The sequence below is a fragment of the Xenopus laevis genome, chromosome 5L (assembly GCF_017654675.1).
Source record: "Xenopus laevis strain J_2021 chromosome 5L, Xenopus_laevis_v10.1, whole genome shotgun sequence".
NCBI lineage: Eukaryota > Metazoa > Chordata > Amphibia > Anura > Pipidae > Xenopus > Xenopus laevis.
Window position 1 is genome coordinate 119,165,529 of NC_054379.1, and position 26,823 is coordinate 119,192,351.

At 38.4% G+C, this 26,823-nt stretch overlaps 2 protein-coding genes across 4 annotated transcripts in view; one reads left to right on the forward strand and one right to left on the reverse strand.

Moving 5' to 3' along the window:
• prkci.L (protein kinase C iota L homeolog) overlaps positions 1-18,849 on the reverse strand; it is a gene marked incomplete at its 5' end in the record, with an annotated part of 53,647 nt that extends 34,798 nt beyond the window's left edge. Inside the window, 2 exon segments of the mRNA NM_001090599.1 lie at positions 291-412; positions 18,675-18,849. Coding sequence (NP_001084068.1) covers positions 291-412; positions 18,675-18,754 — 202 coding nt within the window.
• Positions 18,850-19,234: 385 nt separating this feature from the next.
• Positions 19,235-26,823, forward strand: part of phc3.L (polyhomeotic homolog 3 L homeolog) — a 52,831-nt gene continuing 45,242 nt past the window's right edge. For 2 of the 3 annotated variants that reach the window (XM_018263707.2, XM_018263709.2), the window contains exon 1: positions 19,301-19,316. The gene's annotated coding sequence lies outside the window, so the exon portion shown is untranslated. Of the gene's footprint in view, positions 19,317-26,823 lie in introns of all 3 variants that reach the window. The other variant, XM_018263708.2, reaches the window with a different exon arrangement.

The window sequence follows — 26,823 nt, forward strand, 5'->3', positions numbered from 1 at the left end:
TCCTTTTTCAGCTTTGAATGGTTGACCACAAGGCATGGCTACACAGCAGCTTGTTTATACAACTATAGTAGTCTTTCGGAAGCAAGCACGTCAGTTTTAACAGTACAGGTTAACAATACATTATTATTGAATTACTTTAAAACACTTTCATTTTTTAGTGTAACTGTTCCTTTAATTCATCTTGTGTGGGGCAAGCCTGAAATCAGAGGACACGAATACCTTTATAGTAGCAACTAGTCTGATACAATCGCACTTTACACCAAGGCTTTTAAAGTTCCCTCTTTCATTACCTTCTTCATCAATCCACTTCATGGTGAAAGGCTGGTCATTCTCAAACGAGCACATATCCCGCACCTCATTGCACAGCCCATCAAAGGTTATGGAGGGTTCGAAATGTGTAATCATGATGTCACTAAGGAGAGAAGAGATTCTGTTAGAAAATATGCTATAAGTCATAAATACCATTCCTCATAAGGATAACTGAACAAACTCCAAACTTACAATGGTTCCTAGGGACCTAGTTTAAGCTATGTGGTATTGACTTTTGCAAATAAAGGAATTCTTAGTAAGCAGCATTCAGCAGAACCAGTATTGAAGCGATATTAGCAGTTGGATTTTTATTCAGTTCAGATAGCCATACGTGGTTTGCATTCCAACAGCTGGTGGGATCTGGACAGAGTTTTGCAGTCTGCACACCCGCAAGCTGTCCTAGAAATCCAAGTAAGCAGTGTTTGATTAAAGCAGACATCTAGTATAACTAAAAGAAAAACCACAGTCTTGTAGGCATTAATGAATATTATATGGTGCTGGTTTTACTTTTGGCCAAAAATCAATATTATCTTTAAAAATGACCCTTTGATTGAAGCTCCTGCTGATTGGTTCCTATTCTACAGAGTAGTGTGCGGAGTGGTGCCAGCTTCCCTGCAAAGCCTGGAAAAGGAGGTAGTAGGAAGTGGAACAGATGGTGGGACTAGTTTGGTTTTTTAAAAATGTTCAACAAATCAGCCAGAAACACAATTTATTAAGAACAATCCTTCTATGCTTAAGAGAGTATAACACACTGGCACATTCATGTTTTTACAATAGGTCTCTTTTTAAGGAATTGTTCAGTTTAAAAATAAAAACTGGATAAATAAATAGGCAGTGCAAAATAGAAAACATTTTCAATAGTTAGTTAGCCAAAAATGTAATGTAAAAAGGCTGGAGTGACTGGATGTGTAACATAATAGCCAGAACACTACTTCCTGCTTTGCAGCGCTCTTGGTTTCCACTGATTGGTTACCAGGCAGTAACCAATCAGTGACTTGAGGTGGTGCCACCAGTCATAACTGTTGCTTTTGAATCTGAGCTGAATGCTAAGGATCAATTGCAAACTCACTGAACTGTTATGTCCCACGTGGCCCCCCTTAGTCACTAATTTAGAATTAGGAGCATATTTATTATGCTGTGTAAAGCAGTCTTTCTCAGAATGACTTCCGCAGCAATGTAAAATAACGGTGGCAACTCTGGCGTTTGCATGGTGTACAGACACCATTCGATATTTTAAACAGCCTTTTACACAGTTTTTTCGGCAAATTTCGTTTTACACAGCATAATAAATATGCCCCTTAGAGAGTTGCAAAGCAAGAAGTATTGTCCTGTTCTATTCTGTTAGACCTTCGGTCACTCCAGCCGATAGATATATTTTTAGCTAACTATCTATATTAGAAACATTTTTTATTTTGCACAGCCTATCCATTTACCCAGTTTTTATTTTTAAACTGAACTGCTCTTTTAAAGCCCAGTGTAACTCTTTGCTGTGCCATAAATCAAATGTTTGCAACAACAAAGAAACTTTTCCTTATGAATCCCGAAAAACGCTTCTTGAAGTAAATATGCTTGCGTCAGCTTTTCAAGAGAAGCAAACACTGAAAGAACAGCAAGACCTTAGGGCCGCACTTAATTAAAAAGCCGAAATAATCAAAGGGCCACAACTAAAAGGGTTGAGCAGTGGATATTTCTCATGCCAATGGCAAAAAACGAATTGGTGGGAGGCATGAGAAAGAAAAGGCAAGGAAAGGGATGCAGCAAATGTGAAGAGGAGTGACAAAACAAAAAATTAAAGGGGAACTCCACTTAAAACAGGTTTTTTTTTTGCATGAAACAATAATGCTGAGCAAATTTCCAATACACATTCAAAAAAATGTCTTGATAGTTTAAGTCATTTGTAAATGTAATTGCTTTTGAAAGTAGTATCTCTTTGGCTGTTTATATTCTCTGCATTTCAGGCTCTGACAATGTAGCAGGAAGCAGCTAACAAACATACTTGAAATAGACCAGAGAACAGATGTAAATGTTTAATTAGCATAGACTGGACATTTTATCAGAATTATATTATCTTTCGACATGCAAAAATCTGCTTTTGGTGGAGATAAGATTAAAATTAAAATGTAAAAAAGTGTAAAGGGTTAAAATAGGACTCGTTCTGAAAATACATTCATCCTTTTCCTTGAATTAATAGAAATGTATATTTCTTAGTAATTTTTAGAATAATGCAGTAACTGAGCATTATTTTGCTTTCGCACATTCTATCTTACCAGTTAGCTTGACAAAAGACACTGAGCTCTATATAAACCCCCCCCCCCCCCCCCCCCCATTATTGAGGTGGATTATCTGTGCTCTGGTAATCTTTAATTTCCCTGTTTGGGCATTTTAGCTCCAAAAAAAAAAAAAAAAACAGCAATTTGTAATTCTTAAAATAAACTCATGTTGAATAAGAGTGTATACTGCCCTTTTAATTTACTGTATAGGTGATTTATAGGGACTTCACGTAAGAGTAGAAAAGCTACTAAACTCTAGGCACCTGTAATCCCAGAGTATCTAGCAGTGGAGGCCGAACTTTTTCCCTAGCTCCTACTAAAATATGGATCCTTTAGTTGACTGCCTAAACTGCATTACACTTGGTAAATTATGAGACCTCACAATGAGTTTTAAAGTTTAAACCTCACCTTTGCTAAACTTGGTATCCCTAGATTAGGTCTAGCTAGCTCAATGATGCTTAACCTATGGGTCTGCACCCAGAATTGGATCCCCATGCTGTTTAGGGTGGATCTAAATTACGCCGATTGATAAAATGAAACGAGCTACTACAATAGACGAAAGTAAATAAAATAAGTCCAGTGTTTTGGATCATAACGAAGACTCCCAGGCAAAACTTTTTTTTTTGTCCCCGGATAAAAAGGTTTAGAAACCTTGGTCTAGTTATAAGTGGAAATTGTTTCAATGGGCCCCAAAACAAGACTACTGCTAAATGGGGGTGGGGCACAAGAAGTAACAAAATAATTATACTCAAAATAAGGCAATTAGTTACTTTAGGCTGAAAACCAACAACAACATTTTTTTTTTACCTCAGATCAGCAATATATTAATCCGAACAGGTTTTACTTTATGGCACCCAAAGGGAAACCTCTGCATATTTTATATCTAAAGTGGACACATGGGTTCCAGGAAAACAAAGCCATCTGGTAATGTAAATCCAATTACGGTTATTATCTAGGAACACAGCACTGGTGTCTTGCCAGCACAGCATGTTGACAAGTCTGTTTATTCTCTCTCCCACCAGTTTCACCCTGGTACTGCTGCTCATTTTATTGAATATCTTCTTTTGCACAAAAGTGCTTTGTCACATTCATTCTCTCATCACACAAACATGTAACTACACAGTGTAATTCCTATGCAGCATGCCTTCTAATGAACAGATAGATATGGCAAGGAAAGGGGCTACAATTGACTATATGTCTTACTGCACATTATACTTGCATTCTGATAATAGTTCAGTACTGTTTATTTAGCAATGAAATTATACATGTATATCAGTTGTGGAAATATATTACTATATGTAAGGGTGACATATAGCGGCATATTTACTAAAGGGCAAAGTGGCTAACGCTGGCACTTTGCGGATTTACTGGCTTAATTTTTCTAGCGAAGAAGATAGACTCTGGTGCAACTTCACACTCTTACGCCAGGCGAAATTTCACTCTGGCGAAAGATCGTTACTATGAAAATTCACTAAGTTTTTGATTTTACTGACCGTTACCTCTATCGCCAGACTTGCCTTCGCCAGGGCCGGAACTAAGGGTAGGCAAAAGAGGCAGCTGCCTAGGGCGCAATTATAGGGGGGGAAGCTGGGCAGCTACTTCTAAAATTATCTTCTGCCTACCCCTAGCTCATTTTGCACCCCTTACTCCCCTTCCTTCCCTGTCACCCACCCCTCCGTCGCCCCTTGAGGCGCGGTTCACACAACACCCAGTCCTTGTGACCGGATGGGTTCTAACACATTGGTTCTCCGGCTGACGTTGATTGGCAGCTGCAAGCATCCCCCGACGCCCGGGATGGGAGTTACACAAGCCGGGGAACCTGAGCCTGCGCGCCACCCTGTGGCCAACTAATGGGATATTCCAAGTCTCGCGATACTTCCGACTGTCACTGCCCGGTTTGGGGCTTCACATTGAGCTAGTAGTGAGGGCTGGAGGTGAGTGCTGCTCAGAACAATTTTGTTTTCTTGGGGATTTGAGCGTGCGGGGCACAGTACTACCATTATGCTCTGCTGTGGATGTGTAGGTTGTCTGGCCATGTGCTGCTGTGTGACTAGTGACTGACTGAGGGGAGTTCCAGCAGCAGGGCTGCCTGTGGTGACTTGGGAGCACATTGGAGCCTCATATAGATGTTCTTCTCGTGAGGCAGGGAAGGGGATACTTGTATAGTCTGTAAGGGAATAAATATAGTGTGTGTGTATACATGTAGTTGCAGTGGGCTTTCTGTTTGGAAAAAGCTGTAACTCTGGTATACTCTGTATAGTAAGTCAAGGGGCTGCTAGTGAACAAATATCAATTGTGGGACTTTGTAAGTGTGTTTTATGCATTAAGCCATGGGAATAAGAAGGGGCAGGAGCTGTTGGACTGACTAAAATGTACAGTAAGGCAGGGAGTGCATGTAATGCCTCCCACCAAGGATGTTGCTTTGTTATCAATAACCGGTTTAAAAAAGTCTTCTTTGTAGTTATGTGTGAGTCAGAAAAGACTACCTGCCAGGGATGGAACTAGGGGTAGGCAGGAGAGGCAGGGGGAACTGGGCAGCTTCCTCTAAAATGGTCTTCTGCCTATCCCTAGCCGGGTTCACACCCCTTACTCCCCTTCTTTCCCCCTGTCACCCACCCCTCCATCACTCTCCTCTCCTTCCTGTTAACCTCCCTTCCATCGCGTTCTCCTCTCTCCCTCCCTCCCCTCCATTGCTCTCTCCTCCCTCCTGTCAGCTTCCCCTACCCTCAGTCATGTTTTCCCTCCCCTCCGTTGCGTTCTCTTCCCCTCCGTCGCTCTCTCCTTCGTCGGCTGTGCAGGGGGGGCGCGTGCAATGGCCAGGTTGCCTAGGGCACTCGGTTGGCCTGGCCCGGCCCGGCCCTGGCCTTCGCCACCTCAGACCAGGCGAAGTGCAATGGAGTAGATAGGACTTACTTGAAATTTTGTTGAAAATTTTTCTAAGTCCCAAAAAACGCGATAGCCTGCAAAAGTGCATAGATTTTTTTTTAGGGTACCCGGCTTCCCCCCTACATTTCCTTACATATGGCACATAAACGATACAGTGGGCACATGTATAGTGCAATATAATACCTCTATTCTATTTAGGTTCCCGGGCTTGTGTAGTGTAATGTATTTGCTGCAACATATACATCCATTGTACTTTAACTGCACGCCGTATGCAAATTAGCTAACGCTAGCGTAACTTCGAACTGCTGATCGTATTATCGCTAGCGCAACTTCGGAAACGTTTGGTACCCTGTGCGCAACTTCGGATCCTTGTGAATTAGCGTTGTCCAGGCAAATTTACACCTGGCGAAGTGTTGTGATGTGTGCGAATCCAGCACTGGCAGATTTTCGGAGGCAAGTAAATTTACCCCATAGACTGTTCACATAGGAACATGAGTGACTGATGGACCTTGATAATAAACACTACCCACCGCACTGGAAGTTCCCTACCTAGTGCTGGCAGGGGCCATTTTTTTAAAAAAAAGAAATACCATTGCTTCCCCAAACAGGAGTGGATGCTCTATTAGCCCCACACCTCCGGTAGGGGGAAACAGTTTGAGGGTGACAGGTGCCTTTTAATAAAATAATAATGTTTAATATATTGCCCTGAACTTGTCAACCTTGTGATGGTTCTGTGACTTAGAGTCCTGTATGGGTCTGTTTTAGGACACACACACTTCACTTCTAAAGCTTCTACCTACCCAAATCCACCCAACCAAAATGTTTCCCATAGTTGACCCCCCCCCCCAACTGGAAATCTCTTTAACAGGAACTGATGTCAATAGTGAGGGTGGCTAGACATGGGCAACCATACCTAGCTACCTACAAGTTGCCTGCAGGGTTAAAAAAATCAGGACTTTTCCACCCAGATCACCAGTTGAAGTACGCTAGTCCGTCAGCCAGATCTCTACAGAATTAATTCTGTTAGATGCAATACATCAAATAATGATTTAACCATGATTGATAAATTGCTAATTTACAGCTCCACTCAGCATTTGTAATTGACCTTGATCATTTTAAAAAAAAATTAAAAAATAGTAAAAAAAAACAAAAAAAAGCAAAATAAAAAATAAACTCCAGTTACACTAAAAACAGCCCTCTTTCAGTCAATTTAATAAACAAACGGGCAATTATTTAGTAGTGTTAAATCTAAAACAGACTGAGTAATCCTGCATACATTTCACCAATCTTCCAGGCAAATCCTTTAGTTTCAACAAGTTATGGGGAAATGCTCCTGTGTTTTAGATGACAGATACGGAACGTCGGAAAATATATCTTTTATATGCAGCAATCCCTGTTCCTTTGGATTAAAACACTTTTCAGGAGTGTTGCAGAAGGCGGCAATCCCCTCGGGCTTAAAAGGTCTTTTTGAAGACTTTTTCATCCACAGAAGAAGCAATCTCCTGCAGGTGACATAACACTATGTGTGACAGTGCGGTAAGGCTACTACAATAATCATGATTATTATTATACAGTACAGCAATGCGAAATATGTTAGCTCTATATAAATACATATTATTAATAATAATTATACAGGCACAATGGTTCAACTGAAGTTTTTCAGTCAGTAAATGCCAGAGAATTCCCTACCACCTAGTTGAACTGAAGAAGCCCCTTGGAGAATTGTGGAAACACTTTTAGGGTGGAGACATATGTGGAGATTCAGGGAGATTAAGTCGCCCGGCAACAAATCGCCTCTTCCTCAGGCGACTAATCATCCCGAACTGCCTTCCCGCCGGCTTGAATCAAAATCGGCGGTGGGATGGCATTCGGAGCGCTTCATTTTACAAAGTCGCCCGAAGTTTCCGTGTGAGGCTCCACATGTGTCTCTGACCTTAAAGTGAAACTACTTTTTAAAATTCAAAATTATCTATAGGTCATGTTGATTACTCAGCAAGGCAAGTTGCTTGTGACTTAATGCTAAACATGGACTGTCATAAACTGGATGAATGACAAACCAGAGCACCCTTAAACCAACATAAAAAGCCACAAATCCTTTGCAAGAAAATAACAGGACATGGATATTCACCATACTGGAGTTCAAAGGGGGAAACAAACAGGTTCAAGAAGACAAACAGCTTAAAAGGAACATGCTTTGAGTGGAGAGAACAAAGCTAGGGAGACCAGTTTTTCTGCTTCCCCACATGAAGTACTGATTTGTTTTTGAAGCACAGCTTTCTAAATAGGAAGAGGGAGATTATGTCTTTATTAACACTGCATCGACTCGTACTGTATAAAAGTTTTTTAGAACAGGGTTTTGAAAACACTGTTAGAGTATTCAGATGGAATCAGATGTCGATCGAGTGGGTTTATAAATCCCATCTGATCGAGGACTACATCAGTTCATTGATGCGGTCCTCAATCTGATCGCCACTTTCTCCTCGTTGTGATCCGATCGTTGGGCCCATGATTGGATCAGCCCAATATCACCCACTTCAAGGTGGGCATATAGGGAAGAGATCCGCTTGTTTCTTATTTTTATCCCTGTTGAGAAAAATCTCTGGGCTTCATTAAAGGCAGCTGTGAGAATTGATACAATGTATCAACTAATATAGCAAATTTTAACAGTTCGGAATCTGCACATGGATCACTGAGCTGCCAGACTGAAACATCAGACACAGGAACATTAAATTCTAGACTTCAATTTTAGAAAAACGGTAAGAAATAAAAGATGGAAAGCAATTGAGAAATGTCTTTATTTCTGGTGAGCATACTGTAAACAACTCAACTGAAAAAAGTGTTGAAGCTGAACCAGTGGCAGAACTACCGGGGGAGCAGGGGGTGCAATTGGGCCAGGGCCCGCACCCCCTCAGGGCCCCCCGGCAGCTCACGCACTGACGATTTCCGGGCGCGTTGGACGATTTTGGGTCAAATAATCTGGTACGGAGGGGGGCGGGGACCCGGCGGCACGTCCCGCACCAGGGCCCGCCCCCTCCAGTTACGTTACTGCCTTTAACTATTCTTAATGATCTGAATGAATTCAGTGTATAGTGATGTCAAGTGTCTGATGATTTACAGAGTGTAATCTATAAATCTATATAGCCCCTTCTGTATTTGTGAATACTGAGGGGGTTATTTATCAAAGGTCGGATTTTAGAGCTTTGCGAGGTTTGCCAGGTTTATTTCGAATGAACTCACAATTAGAATATGTTCTGCTTTAATAAAGAACACGAATGGAAAAAATTTCAGTGAATTTGGGGTGAACAACCCCCAAAACTCTAATTAATCTTGTTTTCCACAGGAAAAGAACTCGAATCGCTCGAATTGATAGAGTTTTTGAGTGAAACCCATACAAAAACCCTCAAACATCATGAAGGCTATTAACATCCTCAAATGGTGGGATCTCTGCCATTGACTTCTACATGACCTTAACAGGTTTTAGCTGAAGTATTTTCGGATTCAAGCTTTTTCCAGCTTTGGGGTATAATATATTTTGAAAAACTCAAGGTCTTTTTGTTTTCCACAGGAAAAGAACTCAAATCACTCGAATTGATAAAAATTCAAGGTCTTTTTTCTTTTTACAAAAACCTGAAAAATTCAATATTTTTTAACACCGAAAATTGGAGTTTTTGACTAAAAACAACCCTCAAAGAACTCAAATTATTTGGGAAAACACAACTCAACCTTTGATAAATCTGCCCTTAGGAGTCACCTTAGAGTTCCATGACCTATATAAAAGCACATCTTTATATATATATATATTATATGATATTATATTATCATGGAACTCCTCAGTGACTCAGTTCCGTATTGCCTATATCCTGTTTCATTTGTGACATCACTCTTATATAAAGAAATAATACACTTCCAGAGAAAATATTCAACCGCCTATAATAGAGAGAAGCTCATGCAACAGTGTTAGTTATCGCTGGATTACCATTCCCACAAAAACAAATAGTGTCATTACCCAAAAGGGAAACGAAAAAGTACAGAAATAATTTTCAAAGGTTTCTAAACTGCAAAGTTCCCACATAGGTGAGAATTAAAAGATGTAAAGCAACAAAGAAGTTCACTGTGCTTGAATTCATTTGTGTCCTGAACAGGCCTTGAGCTTTTAAGTAGGGTGACTGGGTCAGTGATGGTTCCATATTCCTGTATCTTCAACCTTTTTTTTATATATATATATATATATATATATATATATATATATATATATATATATATATATATATATATATATATATATATATATATATATATATACACATATACACACATTGGACAATGCTATGTTACAAATAAAAACACTTTAATTCACCTTTACTAGAGTGTGCTGATCCCTGCATCGATTATTATATATATATATATATATATATATATATATATATATATATATATATATATATATATATATATGATACAGTATATATTATATATATATATATATATATATATATATATATATATATATATATATATATATATATATATGATACAGTATATATATATATATATATATATATATATATATATATTATTTCCAACTAAATTTTGCCTTGTCTGTCAATTTTTTCTCCATGAGGTAAAAGTGGGCTTGACAAATGTTCAACTGCAAGAAGAGGTCTGAAAAGAAAAGATCTAAAACCGCTGCTCCTCTGGAACAAAACATAAATGTAATATTTAATTTCTATAATCAATAAAAAAAGTACCAGGGTTAACTGAATGAAAAACCAGACTCAATTTCCACAGAAGTCTTTATATGAAAATTACCCCAACCAAACATAAAAAATGTTAGGATGAAGTGGGCTAAAAGAAGGCATTCACCACCCACTCCAAATTTTGCAAACCTTTCTGAATAAAGAATCTACATATTTGTACTAAAAAAAAAAATCTAATTAGATTTGTAGTTCCATTCTGCATGTAACATACGCATACACATTCCTAGAGCATTCCATCGCAACTATCAGGAGTATAGAGGAGCCTCCAAAGTAAAGCTCCAGACTGAATGTGCCTAAGACTTGTACTGTCTACAAGACAGGGGGTAGGTTATAATAATGGCATTTAGTTTCATTACCTACTGCAACCTACTGCCATTATATCTGATCAGTCAACTGCAACAGGTTTCTGCCACAGAGTACAGCCTAAGTCAGTTTTGTGAATTTCCCACCGTGTTGACTTTATTAGCCTGCTTCCTCGTATATTCAACTTGGCTAATGAAAATGGCAGGAATACAAAAGTTTTGAATATCATACAATACCAGCAAATAAAAGATTAAAAAAATGTTTGGTAATGCATTTGAGAAAAAAAAAAAAAAAGTGGCATAATGAGAAAGCCAAACACAATAAAACAATATTGCACAAGAGGATTAAATCAGCAACCAAGTGAGTCAGCCTGAGATGAAAATGATCAGTTTCAGGCAGCGTCAGACATGGGCTGTGCTGCCGTCTCATTTATCAGCATTGTGTGGCTTTTGAAATACAAATAGTCTAAAAATCCTTTCAAGCACACTGATACCTTATACATTCTGACAGTAAAAACCTGCTCCCTAACCAAATCATTAAATTGCCTAATTAAAGCTGTGATGTGTATAGGAGTGTTAGAGTCTCATTATTCAAAAGCCATTCTCTTTTTCATTGTCTACAATAAATGTTATAACAGTTATGTTATGCCGTCACCTTTACAAGGATGAACAAAAGAAAATATATCAAACCGTACCACAATATAGTAAAGTCTTCCAGACCCCTTACATAAGCATATTATATATTGGATATTATCTGTACTATGTTCTCACTTAGGAGTGTTTTACATATTTAAACAATATATTAAAGAATAATGCTCATGAGATATTCATAATATAAAACCGCGCCTAATGATTTTGTTTTTATTCAAGTTTTAAGTCTTCAAGTTTTTATTTTTTGTAAGATTTATTATAACAACTTTTATATATGTTACAACTTTAGCACTTTTTATTATTCTTGTGACCAGATGTCCATCTCCATGTCCTGGCTACATAATTAAACGGTGAAGAGAATGGGAAATGTGTGGAGAGCAGTGACAGCTAGGAAGTGCTGAATGGAAAGTGAAAGTAATTGTCCGCCCTGCCTCTATGCCTAAAGGTGGCCAAAGATGCAAAGATCCGCTCGTTTGGCGATGTTGCCAAACGAGCAGATCTTTCCCCGATATGCCATTAACAGGCATGGCTATATCGGGGGTAATCCGATTGTTCGGCCGTACGGCCGAACGATCAGATTACGATGTGCCATGAGCTCCGACGGGATCGGTCGGATCAAAATCAAACCTAACCGATCGACCAAACGACTGATCTCCGCCGGGCGAAAGATTTTGGCACACGCCACACACGATCCGAAAATCGTACGAATCCTCGATTCGTACGATCGGATCTGTGTGTCTATGGCCACCTTTAGACATAGAGGAGGGGCAGACAATATTTGATTGACAGATGAGATTTTTAAATGAGCTTACAACAGCTATGAATGCTTTCATAAAAAATCGAAATTGGATTTCATGTTTGATTTGAAAAATACTTTTATTATACAGATTTGTGTGTCTGGGTGACATGTCCACTTTAATTTCTATACTGCAGAACAGAAAAGTAAAGGGTTCAAGATGTACAAATATTAAAAGAGACCCAGTGTCATGGGCTGCTGTGTCATGGGGGCAGTTATTGAAATTGAAACAAAGTAAAATGGCACATGTCGGGGTTTAGTTCTTTTGGAAGATAAACAGGGGTCAAATATTATTCATGGATCTCTACAGGACTATAGACTGATAGCCGTCACATATAATGTATGATCTTTATTGCCAATAATTAATTTATTTTTAGGTTATTAATAAACAAATACACATTTTAAATATAAAAAATATAATATCTTCACTTTTTGACATTAAATCTGTTCCTGTGTAAATTTACTTGCAGCTGGTTGAAGAAAAAAAATCATGGTTGCCATGATTTACATACCAAGTGCAAATTTGCCACAGGTGAAAATTAACCCCATTGACTACATTATATTTAGGGGCCTATTTCTCATGCTATTGAAAACATTGGAATCAAACATCACCTGTGATGTTGCCCATAGCAACCAATCAGAAATTAGATTTCAACAGTCATCTACAACTTTGAAAACAAAAGCAAAGATCTGATTGTTGCTATGGGCAACATCACCGTTGATGTTTGTCTCCAATGTTTTACACAGAATGATAAATAGGCCCCTAAATATTCATCTGAAGACAAAGTTTCAACAACTGGAAGACTTAAATTATGAGGGTAGACCGTCAAGGTTGGGGTTGTTTTCTCTGGAAAAAAGGCGCTTGTGAGGGGACATGATTACACTTTACAAGTACATTAGAGGACATTATAGGCAAATGACAGGGGACCTTTTTACCCATAAAGTGGGTAAAAGTGGGCTTCATTTGAAGCAACGTAGGGGGTTCTTCACAGTCAGGACAGTGAGGTTGTGGAATGCACTGCCGGGTGATGTTGTGATGGCTGATTCAGTTAATGCCTTTAAGAATGACTTGGATGAATTTTTTCACAGACATAATATCAAAGGCTATTGTGATACTAAGCTCTATAGTTAGTTTATGTATGGGTATATAGAATTTATGTGAAAGTAGGAAGGGGTGTGTGTATGGATGCTGCGTTTTCATTTGGAGGGGTTGAACTTGATGGACTTTGTCTTTTTTCAACCCAATTTAACTGTAACATGAATAGTGACTTACATTAAAATATACAATTAAATATTATTATTATTATTATTATTATATGGTCACTGTGACACATACTGGTTTAAAAATGAATGGTACCATAAAGTCGACAATGTTTGCACTGCTTATTTTCACATAGTCCTCAAGCCTATCCCCAAAAGAAACTGTAGCAAAGAAAGATATAAGGGGTATAAAGAGAACCATCTGTGCATTAAACTACACAAATGGCTAGGCATTTGCTGTTCTCCAAGATAAACAGTACAGTAGAACCCCCATTTTATGCTTTTCAGGGAACAAGAAAAAATGGTGTGAAAACCAGGAAAATGTATTATGCACAATATATAGGTGGGACCAGAAAACAACATTGTAAAATGAGGGAAAACTTAAAATCAAGGGATGTAAAATTTAAGTTTCACTGTAATTAGTTCATGTTAGAAGGAAGCAATGAAAGTACTACAGATTGCTGATTAAAACTAAGGATCAGTGTCCACAAAGTCTTATAAAGAAGCACTAAAAACTCATGTTCAACATCAAGATAAAAGTGGCCATTTTTAAAATTACAATAGGCCCACCTCTGTCCCTATACATAGGGCACATTGGGTAGTTGGTTCTTTATGTCCTATTAGTTGCAAAGTCACAACTGTGAAATACAGGAGCTGATTTATGAAATATCAAACTTGAGACTTCTGAAGGATTAACAAAAATTTCCTGTCCGGAAATTTTTAGGAATTGGTACATATCACATTTGATAATAGTTTAAATTCTGATTTCATCAGTCAAGTGTCATTCTTTTCTATGGGGGGGAAGCAACACTTAACAAAGACTCCAATGCAAATTGCATGCAGAAAGAGTATATTTAATAAATATGTTCCTTTCATATTAAACAATGAATTTTCCATTTATCCTGTAACATTTCCAATTTAGATTTCGTCCCTCCAGTCATTACAGAATAATATCTGCCTGAATCTGTGGCTGGAGGGAGTGGTTGAAGAAACAGAACTACTGGAAATTAGATATAATAGATATAATGACTCAATAGAAAAGGAACAATATGACACAGTTTAGTAAGGCTGTGAGACATAGCTCAGGACTTGGGCAGGGCTTTGGTTGTTATTGCAAAGTAGTCACAGAGCTATGGGTACTCTTCCCTTCCGCCTACTAATGGAAATCTTACTAGAACTAGATTACTGTTCTGAACAGCCATTCTGACAGGCATACATGTTTAGTTTAGGCAGTATCGCGGTTATTGGTCAAAGTGCCTATAATTCAAGCGCTTCCAAGATCAGGTTGTCCATGATTATGGCTCATACATTTTGGGGTTTGGTTTGGGTCAGTGATATTAATGGAGTTCATATATGGAGAGCTCAACCCCCTTGAAATTCACCTGTCAAGATGCCAGGTTCTAGTACTAGAAGACCCTAACCTGCTTTGGGTCAACTGATACATAGGAAAAAATCCAGATGCACATTGCAATTTGTGAGAAAGTGTTTTACATTTTATTTAGCCAATGTACATACAATAAAAGGGCAATGAAGGACAACTTCAAATTAAATAAAGCGTTAAGCTTATCTTGTAGAGCAAAACTGTTCCCTGAGTAAAACTGTTTTTCTTTCCACAGCTAAAACGGCATTCTACCATTTGCACAACAGTTTGGTCACCAAAGTCCTACTTAACTTGTTACTCTGGCAAAGCAATATTCAATGTTCAAAATAAAATATATAAACATTTTACGCAGTATGTCCTGAAAATATAAGTTGAATCGAAACCAGATACTGTTACTGATACTGATAGCTATTTGTCCTTTGAAGAAAGTTGGAGGCTACCAGGCATGTGGACTGGGTGCACATATTTACACTTTGTATCATATGCTGCAATGGCTTAAACCTCAAAGCAAATTAATTTCACTGGGATATGCTTCCAGGTCAAGGAAGACTCTGCTAAATCTTATCTAAGCAAAAGTTTGTAGTGTCAAATTAGAAGATTTCATGCTCTCAAACATTGTATATAGAGTTGCACATAGCTAAAGAGGTGCACATTGAATTTCTGAACAGTCACAGGCTTTAGCTGTGCAGGCAGGTTAAATCACTTGTTGTTACACGGTCACGGTCACGGTCACGCTCACGAAGCACACTTATTTTCTACAAACTGGAGGTGTTTTGTAAAGTTTTGGTAATGTTATTTTGTAAACACACATGTTTCTTTTTTGTCAGCTGTGCACAAGAGAGGAACATTAACCTTTCCAGAAGTTGGGAAAGTGGAACTTCTGAGCATTAGCAAGTAGCATACAACTGTTTATGCATACAAGTGACCAAGAGGAACATATTGATAAGTATAAAAAAAAAAACAGAGAAAGCAATTCAGTGGCCTTTTTGCCCCTACATTGTGGCAAGAGCTACACGTGGACTTAGAAAGTCTCCCACTTAAAGGACATAGTATAAATCTTAGCATATCAGGAAAAGAAGCAGGGTAGAGGGACAGATGCAATGTCAATGGGATACCTACAGCATAAAATACTGGAGATTCCAATATGTTGGGAACCCCTGGGAACACCCCTCCCCCTCAGAGTTAGGGCTCTTACAGACGAGCGTTTTTACCTGGGCTACCCTGCGTTCTGTTTTTCTGCCGCAGGGGAGCGCAGGGATAGACGCATTACATTTTTTCCAATGGGGCTGTACTCACACAGGCGCGTGTAGGTCGCCGAACGCAGGAAAAATGCAGCATGTTGCGTCTCAACCTGCGTTCGGCGCCTACACGCGCCTGTGTGAGTACAGCCCCATTGGAGAAAATGTAATGCGTCTATCCCTGCGGTCCCCTGCAGCTGAACGCAGAAAAACGGAACGCAGGGGAGCGCAGGTAAAAACGCTTGTCTGTAAGAGCCCTAAAGCAAATTGCTAATTTGATCACCTGGTCAGTGCACTTCCTTCAAGGGTGCTACGTGACTTTAATATTGGAATACTGAATCTACTTATTGCAGGATTCAAAAGCCATTATAATTTGAACAAAATGTTAATATTATGACATATAAAAGTTTATATACATATAAAAGTCTTATCACCTTTCTAAAGTTCATAATCAGCAACCTGCTGTTTTAGTGATGGATATAATGACCATATTCAATTTGTTTATTTCCATAACTTATTCATGACCACATGACCAAATATTTTATGGTAGTCAAGTTTTATGTCAGTTTATATGGCACGTGGTTTGGGTAAAAAAATGTTCTTATATCTTTCCCCTAGCATATGTTATTTTTCATGACTGGGCTGACATACCATCAGTACACAGCTCACTGGATATACTCACAAAAATAGTATATTCAGCCAATAAACAATTTTCAGATGTATGTAAATATACCCTCAACACAGTAACATACAACAAAACAATTATTACTTAGTATGCATCAATTCATGTTACCCTGTTTAACAGAGCAGTTTTAAAAAGGGGGTTCACATTCAACCTAACTTTTAGTATTTTATATAATGGCAACTTTTCAATAAGCCTACATTATTTTTTTTAAATTGTTTTTTAATTATTTGCCTTCTTCTTCTAACTGTTTCCAGCTTTAAAATGGGGGTCACTGAGCCAATTTAAAACTAATGCTGTGTAAGGCTACACATGTATTGTTATTGCTACTTTGTATTACTCATCTTTCAATTCAGGCCCTCTTCTATACATATTCCAGTCTTTTTTTCAAATCAGTGTATGGTTGCTAGGGTAAATTGGGAGTCTAGTAACCAGATTGCTAAAACTGCAAACTTTAGAGCTGCTGAATAAAACACTAAATTAAGTGTAACTCAATACCTACAAATAATAAGAACATGAAATCATACTTAAAGTTAATTTAAAGGCAAACAAAGAAATAAGAAAGGAGGTTCTGCTTAATTATTCGTAAGGGTTTTTTGTTTACAGTGAGAGATGTGAAGAGGTGGAATTCTCTCTCAGAATCAGTGGTACAGGCTGATACATTAGATAGCTTTCAGAAGGGTTGGATGGCTTTTTAGCAAGTGAGGGAATACAGGGTTATGGAAGATAGCTCATAGCACAAGTTGATCCAGGGACTGGCCCGATTGTCATCTTGGAGTCAGGAAGGAATTTTTTCCCCCTCCAAGACAAATTGGAGAAGCTTCAAATGTTTTTTTTTTGCCTTCTCCTGGACCAACTGGCAGTTAGACAGGTTAAAATAGTCAAAAGGTTGAACTTGTATAAAAAGAACAGAGGCGCCAAAAGAATAAAACGATACAAACGAGTTAAAAAACCAAAACTTGGTAATCAGAGGAGGCAGTAGTGGACTTACCTCCTCCAAGCAGACACAAAACGACTGTAATTAAGCAGTCAAAATTTATTAACGAACTCCAATCCGTACAACGCGTTTCACGGGCTCAGACCCGCTTCTTCAGGCAATAAACATAGGAGTTACAGCATCTGGCAGTAGTATACAGGCGCTAAGTGTGTATACTACTTATAAATTTTGACTGCTTAATTACAGTCGTTTTGTGTCTGCTTGGAGGAGGTAAGTCCACTACTGCCTCCTCTGATTACCAAGTTTTTGTTTTTTAACTCGTTTACATCCTTTTATTCTTTTGGCGCCTCTGTTCTTTTTATACAATACTAAGTCCACCCTGGGTGGAGGGTTGATACCCTTTTTCTATCTACAGAGAGCGACTTCTTAATCCTGAGTGGGGTCAAGACAATCTCCCCACCTGCCTTTACAGTGGTTGCCTATTGGTAACCCTGGTTTGTGAGTATATGTTATTTACTCTTATTTCATTATCCCTTACCAATACATATTACACTATTGGGGCTCTTGGTGTTCTTTTTGTTTAAAAGGTTGAACTTGATGGACGTGTGTCTTTTCTCAACCTAACTTACTATATCTTAATATTGCCATAGAAGAACTTTACTTCCCATCTCCTCCTAATTAGCAGAGGTGTGAAGCCCGATACCCTCACAATAGGATGCTGGGAGCTGCAATTCAACAACCACTGGGGAGTGTGGAGAAAGTTTTCCATATGATAATAGACATTGAGTAGGCTCTTATTAATCACTAAACTTTTGGTTTTTTTTTTCTAGTTAAGAACCCTGGCCTGTCTTGTAATAGCAGCTGTACATATTATTGTGAATAGGCTGTGACCAGGTATCCTACACATCAGCTGTGTGTGACTATACAATGTGTGCATAGCAGCTGCTTTCTTTCCTGTATCACTAATACACAACACGGGCAAAGAGGCAGCCCCCAAACTGACCAGTCACACGTTAACCCTTTCATTGCCTCTGCATTCCACAAGCCCCCCACGATGCACTGCGCATAGGCACACATTCCAATGCTGGAGGTGCTGGACAGATCCGGACTACATGTCCCAGAATGCAGTGAATGACAATTAATGGGCAACTCAATAAATGCACTTGATTCAGAAAAAAAAGAAGAAATCCCATTGCTTGACTTACCCCTTAAAATAGGCTTTAACCCGGACCTGGTGGGAATGATCTGATGGCTGGGACATGGTGTTGTCCCTCTGTGTCGGCATGTCCTCTAGAAAGAGTTCTGGGGAACCTGTTCAGTGTCAGTATGTGGGACAGACTCCCTGAAACGCTGTGCTTTCTGCGGCCTCACCTCTTCTTCCTTTCCCTCTCCCGATCCCTATTGCAGAGTCTGGAAGACCGTACCAAGCCGCACACATCCGGGGGAGGGGACAAACCCTTCCCTACACACGCCCACGATGCCAAGATAGGTAATGAAAGGCGGAGTAGAGAGGGGTAGGGCAGAGCGAGTCACACGTCATGATGCATCATTTGCTACGCGTATAGACATGGAATGCGGATGGCATACTGACCATCAGAGCTACTTTCCCAACGACAGTCACGGTTTGTTAAACTCAGCCCAAAGTCCCGAATCGTTGTTCATATATGTATTTATATAATAAATGTCAAGTTCCTTGGCTATTTATTTATTTATTTTTTTTTCAATTCTGCCGGTCAGCTAATTCAGGCGTCACAACTTGTGACTCACAAGTCTCATCTCGCGAGACAATGATGTCACATCGCACGTATATAAGCGCAGTACAGAAGAGCTTTGGGGGGAGTGACAAGGTAGGCTGTAGTGTATATGTTTCACGTAAGGATGATTTACTAGTAACACGCGCTGTCTCTGCTGGGCAAGGCAAGCAGCTGTGGCCTTTAGATCACAAATTCTATTTACACTGCTTCTAGCTCTTCTGTCAGGGAAAGAAGGACTTTTTCTGTTGTGGTTGACACCAGTTGTCAAGCCTGGTGTTATTATTAGGGATGCACGGCACACGGCATCCACTATTTTGGATTCAGCCAAACCCCTGAATCCTTAGCGAGAGATTTGGCTGAATATCGAACAGAATCCGAATTTCTTGTTTTGTGACAAAAAGTCACCTGATTTCCCTACCTGCCGAATTCAGTTCTGCCAAATCCTGCTGAAAAAGGCCAAATCCTGAACCGAATCCTGGATTCGGTACATCCCTAGTTATGTTTTTTTTTTTTTTTTTTTTTTACAGAATATCATCTGTGAAATTAACCAAAAGTGGTTTTATGCTTGTGTGATTCATGATGACATCAGAGGGCCCCATTGTTTATGTGCAAACAAGGGCCATATGTGTCACAATTAAGAGTCAGAACAAGGGCTAACAGAAGAAGAATGGATGAAATTGACCCAAAGAATATTTTTGCCCTTTGTTTATTATGGTCGCATGCAGGTTCTACAGTATCACCCACAGTTACCCACAAACAGACATTTATTTTGAGTTCTGGACCAGTGATTTATGTGAAAACTAGACTTCACATAGACTAGACTTTTTTTACAATGTAAGGACAAAATACCGGCTAACTGAAGTGACAGTGGGTTTTGGTGACAAAAAGTAGTCAAGTTTTTGCCTTTCTTTCACTCAGAAAACCAGGTACACTGTACACACAAAGTTGGTTTATTGGCCCCAAATAGTAGATATATACAAGGCAAAGTTTCGGACCCCACTGGGCCTTTCTCAACAAACTTGAAGATTTAGTGCATCAAAGTTGGTTTATTGCCCCAAATAGATATATACAGGGCAGCATTTCGGACCCCACTGGGCCCTTTCTCAAGCCTGAGAAAGGGCCCCGTGAGGTCCGATACGTTGCCTTGTATATATCTACTATTTGGCGCCAATAAACCAACTTTGATGCACTAAATCTTCATGTTTGTGGTGTGCTACAGTGTACCTGGTTTTCTACATGTCTTTTGGATAACAGGTGGATGGTGCTTCTACTGTTTAGCACCCTACCCATCAAAAAGGGTTCTCTCTACAGGTTGAAGCTCTTCATATTTGTGTGGAATTTTCACTCAGAGTCCCAGTGTTTTATGCTAAAACTAGGAACCCCCTTTTTTTTTCTCCACAATTTAAGGACAAAAAGGGAAAAGTATAAAGTTTTAACTAGTAAGAGTGTGGAAGTGCATTGTTGTGTGATTTATGTTTCTACCACAGTCATTTGTTCAGAGCTCATATTATCCAGTCTATCAAATCAATACAATTTAGCCGTGCACGTGTCTTTAGATGGGTATTGGCCAATTCCAGTCATTTTTTTTTCATAGGCTGTTACCTCCCTGCCTGGCTCTATTATATTTAATATATTAACCTTTATTTATATAGCTCCTACACATTTACACAGCACTTTGCAGAGATTTTTTTCAGTCACTGTACCAGTGGAGTTTACAACCTAAAGTTGTCAGTATCATAAGATATATATAATCAGTGATTCAAAAGGAAACAATTACATTAGTGTATTAATATTTAACACACTATTTAATAATTAGCTTGAGTGAATCATTCATTATCATAAGTTCAGTTTCAAAACTGACTTAAATAGTATCACAACTGATTGCATTAGAAGAATAAGAGTATTGTAAACACAAGTGATTTCATTAAAAGAGCAATGTTGTTATTTAATAATTATCATGATTTAATCAGTATCTCAAGAAATACAGTCTCAAGAATCAGTTACAAATGATTCAGTCACTATCACAAGTTAATTAGTATCACAAGTGTATCATTATCAGTGATTTATTATTTATAACAGGTGTGCGATCTGTTATCCAGAAACCCGTTACCCAGAAAGCTCCGAATGACAGGATGACCATCTCCTATAAACTCATTTTATCCAAATAATCCAAATTTTTAAAAATAATTTCCTTTTTCTCAATAAAATAACAATAAAATAGCACATTGTACTTGTTCCAAAGTAATATATAATTAATCCTTATTGGAAGCAAAACCAGCCTATTGGGTTTATTAAATGTTTAAATTATTTTCTAGTAGACTTAAGGTATGAACATCCAAAGTACAGAAAGTTCCTTTTTTCGAAAAACCGCAGGTCCCCAGCATTCTGGATAACAGGTCCCATACCTGTACGAGTGGTTTAATTATCACAAGTGCTTCCATTGAATAACAGAAGTGTTTAATTAAGTGTTTAATCTGCATCCCAAGTGAGATGAGCAGTAACACTAGTGTTTATATCTGTATCACAAGGGATACTGAAAAATAATTAAAAAGCTTTCAAAAAGAATCTGTATATTTTAAAAGTGACATGATCAGTACCATACCTGATTTTAGAAAAATCATATGAATCAACCAGTATCACAAGTGATTTTAACTAGCATTGCAAGTGATTTAATTACTATAACAAGCGATTAAAAATCACAAGTGAATCAGTATCACAAGTTATTAAAAATTCAAGTGAATCAGAAAAAAAATCACATGTGAACCATCACTAGCACAAGGGTATCAATATTACAAATCACGGGTGAACCAAAAATATATTTATATTGCAGGTGATCACTTTAGTCCCTGTCCAAATAAGGCTTCTAAAGAGAACTGGCTCTAAAGGTTGATCCTCCCATATTGTGGCTTTTACAGGATAGTTTAAATTCATCATTAAAGGGGGGTGTTATCTGGAGGTGGACGTTTATCCCATCTTTCCTCAAAATAACTCTTCTGAAATACAAAACATTGGAAAGGGGTAGTGGGACACTCTAAACCTAAGTGACCTACTACATTCCAACCAACAGTTTGGACAGGGTGAGATTATTGGCTAAATGTATGGCAATGGCACACAAAAAAATTCTTATGGAATTTTTCAGGAAATAATGGGCACCAAATAGCTGGGAATTGATTGATGAGTCATGAAAATCGCTTGAACCCAAATTAATTTGGTCATGTTCTTTTCCCCAGTTACTAAGTTTCCTATATGCATTTTTATCTATTTACTGTTTTAATGATATCTGGCACCCTCTGTCCTTCCCTTCTCCTTTACTCCTCTCATTACCTATCTTGAGAGCAAGGCTCTGTACAGGGAAAAGTTGTCCCCTCCCATGTATATGTTCTACTTGGTACAAAATTACAGGCTCTGCTATAGGAATTGGGGCTTCATTCTTTTAGAATAAGATCATACTTACTCAAACCATAACATACAAATATAGATATCTGGATAATGATTAATAGTAATTCAGATAATAATAATAACAGTTACCATTATATCTATCGCATAACAAAGTATACCACACATTTTATCTCCTTTAATGTCTGAAGATTTTTACAAAATGGAAAAGAAATATATTGGGGCTCATTTATAAACACTGGGCAAATTTGAATCTGGGCAGTAACCCATAGCAACCAATCAGTGATTAGATTTTTTCAGCCAGCTGCAAGGAAAACAATGAAAGAAAACATCTGATTGGTGGCTGTGGGTTACTGCCTGGTTGCAAATTTGCCCAGTGTTTATAAATGAGCCCCAGTGTGTTGGTACTAAGAATTTCTAATTTAACAATGTATGTTTTGCTTCAGACCAAGTGGTTCCTGAGCAGAAAATAAATTGTTAAATGGGAATGGAAAGTAAAAACAAATGCATGCAATCTGCATTGCGAAGTCAGCATTCAGTTTTGCTCCCTTACCTTACTATAGAATAGAATGCAGTTTGACTGCTCAAAGCAGAATTGAAACGTATCGGATGTGATACATTTTGGCAAATTTTTGTCAATCCTTCTGGATTCCTCAGTTCGATATTTCATAAGCCCCTGTATTGCTCACTTGTGTGTTGCAAGTTTTTTTTATTTCCAGTGTGTTGACCCATCCATTATTGGACGTGTACTGGATAGTATTGGGTTTAGCTAAAGTCCAGGAAATCAGAAACAATGAAATACTTTTCATTACTTTATAGAAAATTATAGTACTTTCAGCTTTTCCTTCTTGGGTTCTTTCTCTTCTGCTGTGTCTGTGGCATCTGGCTGGATCTTTAACAGAAGTATCTAGTGTTCCTTTATAAGATTTTGTTATCACTGGTCCCTAGTCTTTATCAGCCAGAAGGATATTCTTTCTTACAACAAAGACGGCTGCATCACTACTATTTGATTACACAGTTGAGCCCCTTTCATGTAGATGCAGATAACCTTTTGTTTTCATTTGGTATTATTTGTGCTGTAAATTGTAGGACAGCAAATGCTGAGTTATTTTTGAAGCACGCATAGACAGTGCTTTTTTATAACTTCTTTATTTACTGCCATTTCTTTTGGAGATGCTTGGTTGTGTTGCAATTTAGGGTTACACCACAGGAGGTGTATTTAGAGCAGCTGGGGGTGGTTGTAGGAAAGAAACTTAGGGGCATTTGCCACGCACCCACTGTTGCCTTCATTAAGGGAGTGGCTGTTTTAAAGTCTTTGGTACCCCGTAGAGAAGGTTTTTTAGCCCCTCAAATGAGCCCATTATTTGTGCCTCCGGTATTCTGGAGGCATTTTATGGTGAGGGGGAGGCCAGTGCCGTGCATTTACCAGCTGAGCCGCTAAGAAGTATAGGAATAGGTTTGGTGCCGCCAATCAAGATTTCTAAGGGTGCGGAACACTTCCTTGTTTATTGCTGAAATGTATGTCAGCTTTTGGAGAATGATCATCTTGAAGAGATTGATTCTGCCATATAGGGACAACGGCAGGGATGAATGTTTCGACTTTAGTCTCAGTGTACCTGAGAACCAGGAGAGATTCAATTCTACAAATCTCTTGAGGTCTCTGTGGAGCCATATCCCCAGGTATCTGAATGACTCAGCCCAGGAAAGGCCATGTAGGCTTAAAGGGGTAGCAGGGTTTTTTAGGACAATAGCAAAAAGGATGGACTTAGCCCAATTTATCCTCAGACCAGAGTAGTCTGTGTGTGTATTAATAATGCGCAGTGCTGCCCCAAGTGACTGTTCTGGGTTAGCTAGGTACAGCACGGTGTCATCAGCCTACATGGGAGATGCTTGGTTGTGACTGAGCTCAACAGTAACAGAGGGTCTCTAAACATGATTTTTTTTCTTCTTCCTTTTTCTTCCTTCTCATATTCATACTTTTGGCTGTTAAAGGGCCCCACACAAAAAAATGTAATTTGTGAACAGCCGCTTTGAAATCTTTAAACTCCTGCAACTCCAGTTGTTCATAGGTTAACAGTAAGGCTGCAGCATCCACCTAAAGGGGTTGTTCACCTTCCAACACTTTTCTAGTTGAGTTGTTTTCAGATTGCGCTCCAGAAATAAAGACTTTTTTCAATAGCTTTCCAGTTTTTATTTTTTACCCTTTTTCCAATAGCTAAGTTTAAGTTTCCTGTCTCTGGTGAGTCTGGCAACTCAATAATTCAGGCGCAGGCTCTGAACTGTTACATTTAGTTGATACATTTCTCAGCAGCATCTCTGGAGTATTAGCAACTATTGTATCAATTCTAACAGCTGCCTGTAATGAAAACTCAGGGATTCTGCTCAGCAGGGACAAAGCCATGATATGTATCAACTAAATGTATTAATTTAGAAGGTGAAAAATGACACCTAACACTTGAATATTAGAAAAACAGTCACACATAGAAAACAGAAAGTAATTGGAAAAAGTCTTTATTTCTGGTGAACTATCTGAAACCAACTGAACTGAAGTGTTGTAAGGTAAACAACCCCTTTAATCACTTAGGGAAAGTGCTCTCTGCTTGCGGTTTTTCTGCAGGTGGAGAGAAGCAGATGTGTTTTCTTCTGCATCTCTGTATCTGCACTGAAAAGTACAACTTCCACCTGAGTGCAGGTACGCTGAGCTTGGGGCAAGTAGTATATAGGGAGAACTGCTAGGAAACTAAAAACTTGCCCAGCTGAACACATTGGGGATATTTGAAACAGGTTTCCTAAGCTTAGTGTTTCAGTGTAGTACAGTGTAGTTTCCTTAAAGGGGTTGTTCACCTTCCAAACACTTTTTTCAATTCAGTTGTTTTTAGATTGTTCCCCAGAAATAAAGACTTTTTTCAATTACTTTCCATTATTTATTTTTTACTGTTTTTCCAGAATCTAAGTTTAAAGTTGAAAGTTCGTGTTTCAGTCTGTCAGCTCAGTAATTCAGGTGCAGGCTAAACCGGTGCAGTTTCGCAACATTTACTTGATACATTTCTCAGCAGCATCTCTGGAGTATTAGCAACTATTGTATCAATTCTAACAGCTGCCTGTAATATAACCCAGAGATTCTGCTACGCAGGGACAAAGATAAGAAATGTATCCATTTAGAACAGTTTACAGGGTCGGCGACCCCCCTCCCAGAGCTGCTTCAGAAGGTGAAAAATGACACTTTACACTTCAATATTAGAAAAACCGTCACACATAGAAAATGGAAAGTCATTGGAAAAAGTTATTTCTGTTGATCTATATGAAAACAACTAGTTGTTTGAAGGTAACCCACCCCTTTAAGTTTATTAGCCGTTAAGGTGAAGCATTGGCGAGGGGTTGATAATACCTTCATTATTTCACGGGATGGATTGTGGTGGATTTAAAATAAATTTTGAACTTCTTAGATTAATTTCAGCCACTGCTGTGTGTTCATTTTTATATGTATATAGTTTTAACATTTATTTGTATATTGCATTTGTGGATTTTTCTACAATTCATTATCTTATTGTATTGAGTACTGCATTTAAAGAGGTTGTTCACCTTTGAGTTAAATGTTCGTATGATGCAGAGAGTGATATTCTGAGACAATTTGCATTGGGTTTTCATTTTGTTATTATTTGTGTTTTTTTAGCTCTCTAGTTTGCAATTTCAGTAATCTGGTTGCTAGGGTAATAATTACCCTAGCAACCATGCATTGATTTGAATAAGAGGCTGGGATATATATATAGGAGAGGCCTGAATAAAAAGATGAGTAATAAAAAGCAACAATAACAATACATGTGTAGCCTTACAGAGCATTTGTTTTTAGATGGGGTCAGTGACCCCCATTTGAAAGCTGAAGTGAGTCAGAAGAAGAAGGCAAATAATTCAAAAACTATAAAAAAAATAACGAAGACCAATTGAAAAGTTGCTTTGAAATGGTCATTCTTTAACATATTGAAGGTATTTTTTTAAAATGGACTTAAAGGGATACTGTCATGGGAAAAAAAATTTTTTCAAAATGAATCAGTTAATAGTGCTGCTCCAGCAGAATTCTGCACTGAAATCCATTTCTCAAAAGAGCAAACAGTTTTTTTTTTATATTCAATTTTGAAATCTGACATGGGGCTAGACATTTTGTCAATTTCCCAGCTGCCACTGGTCATGTGACTTGTGCCTTCAC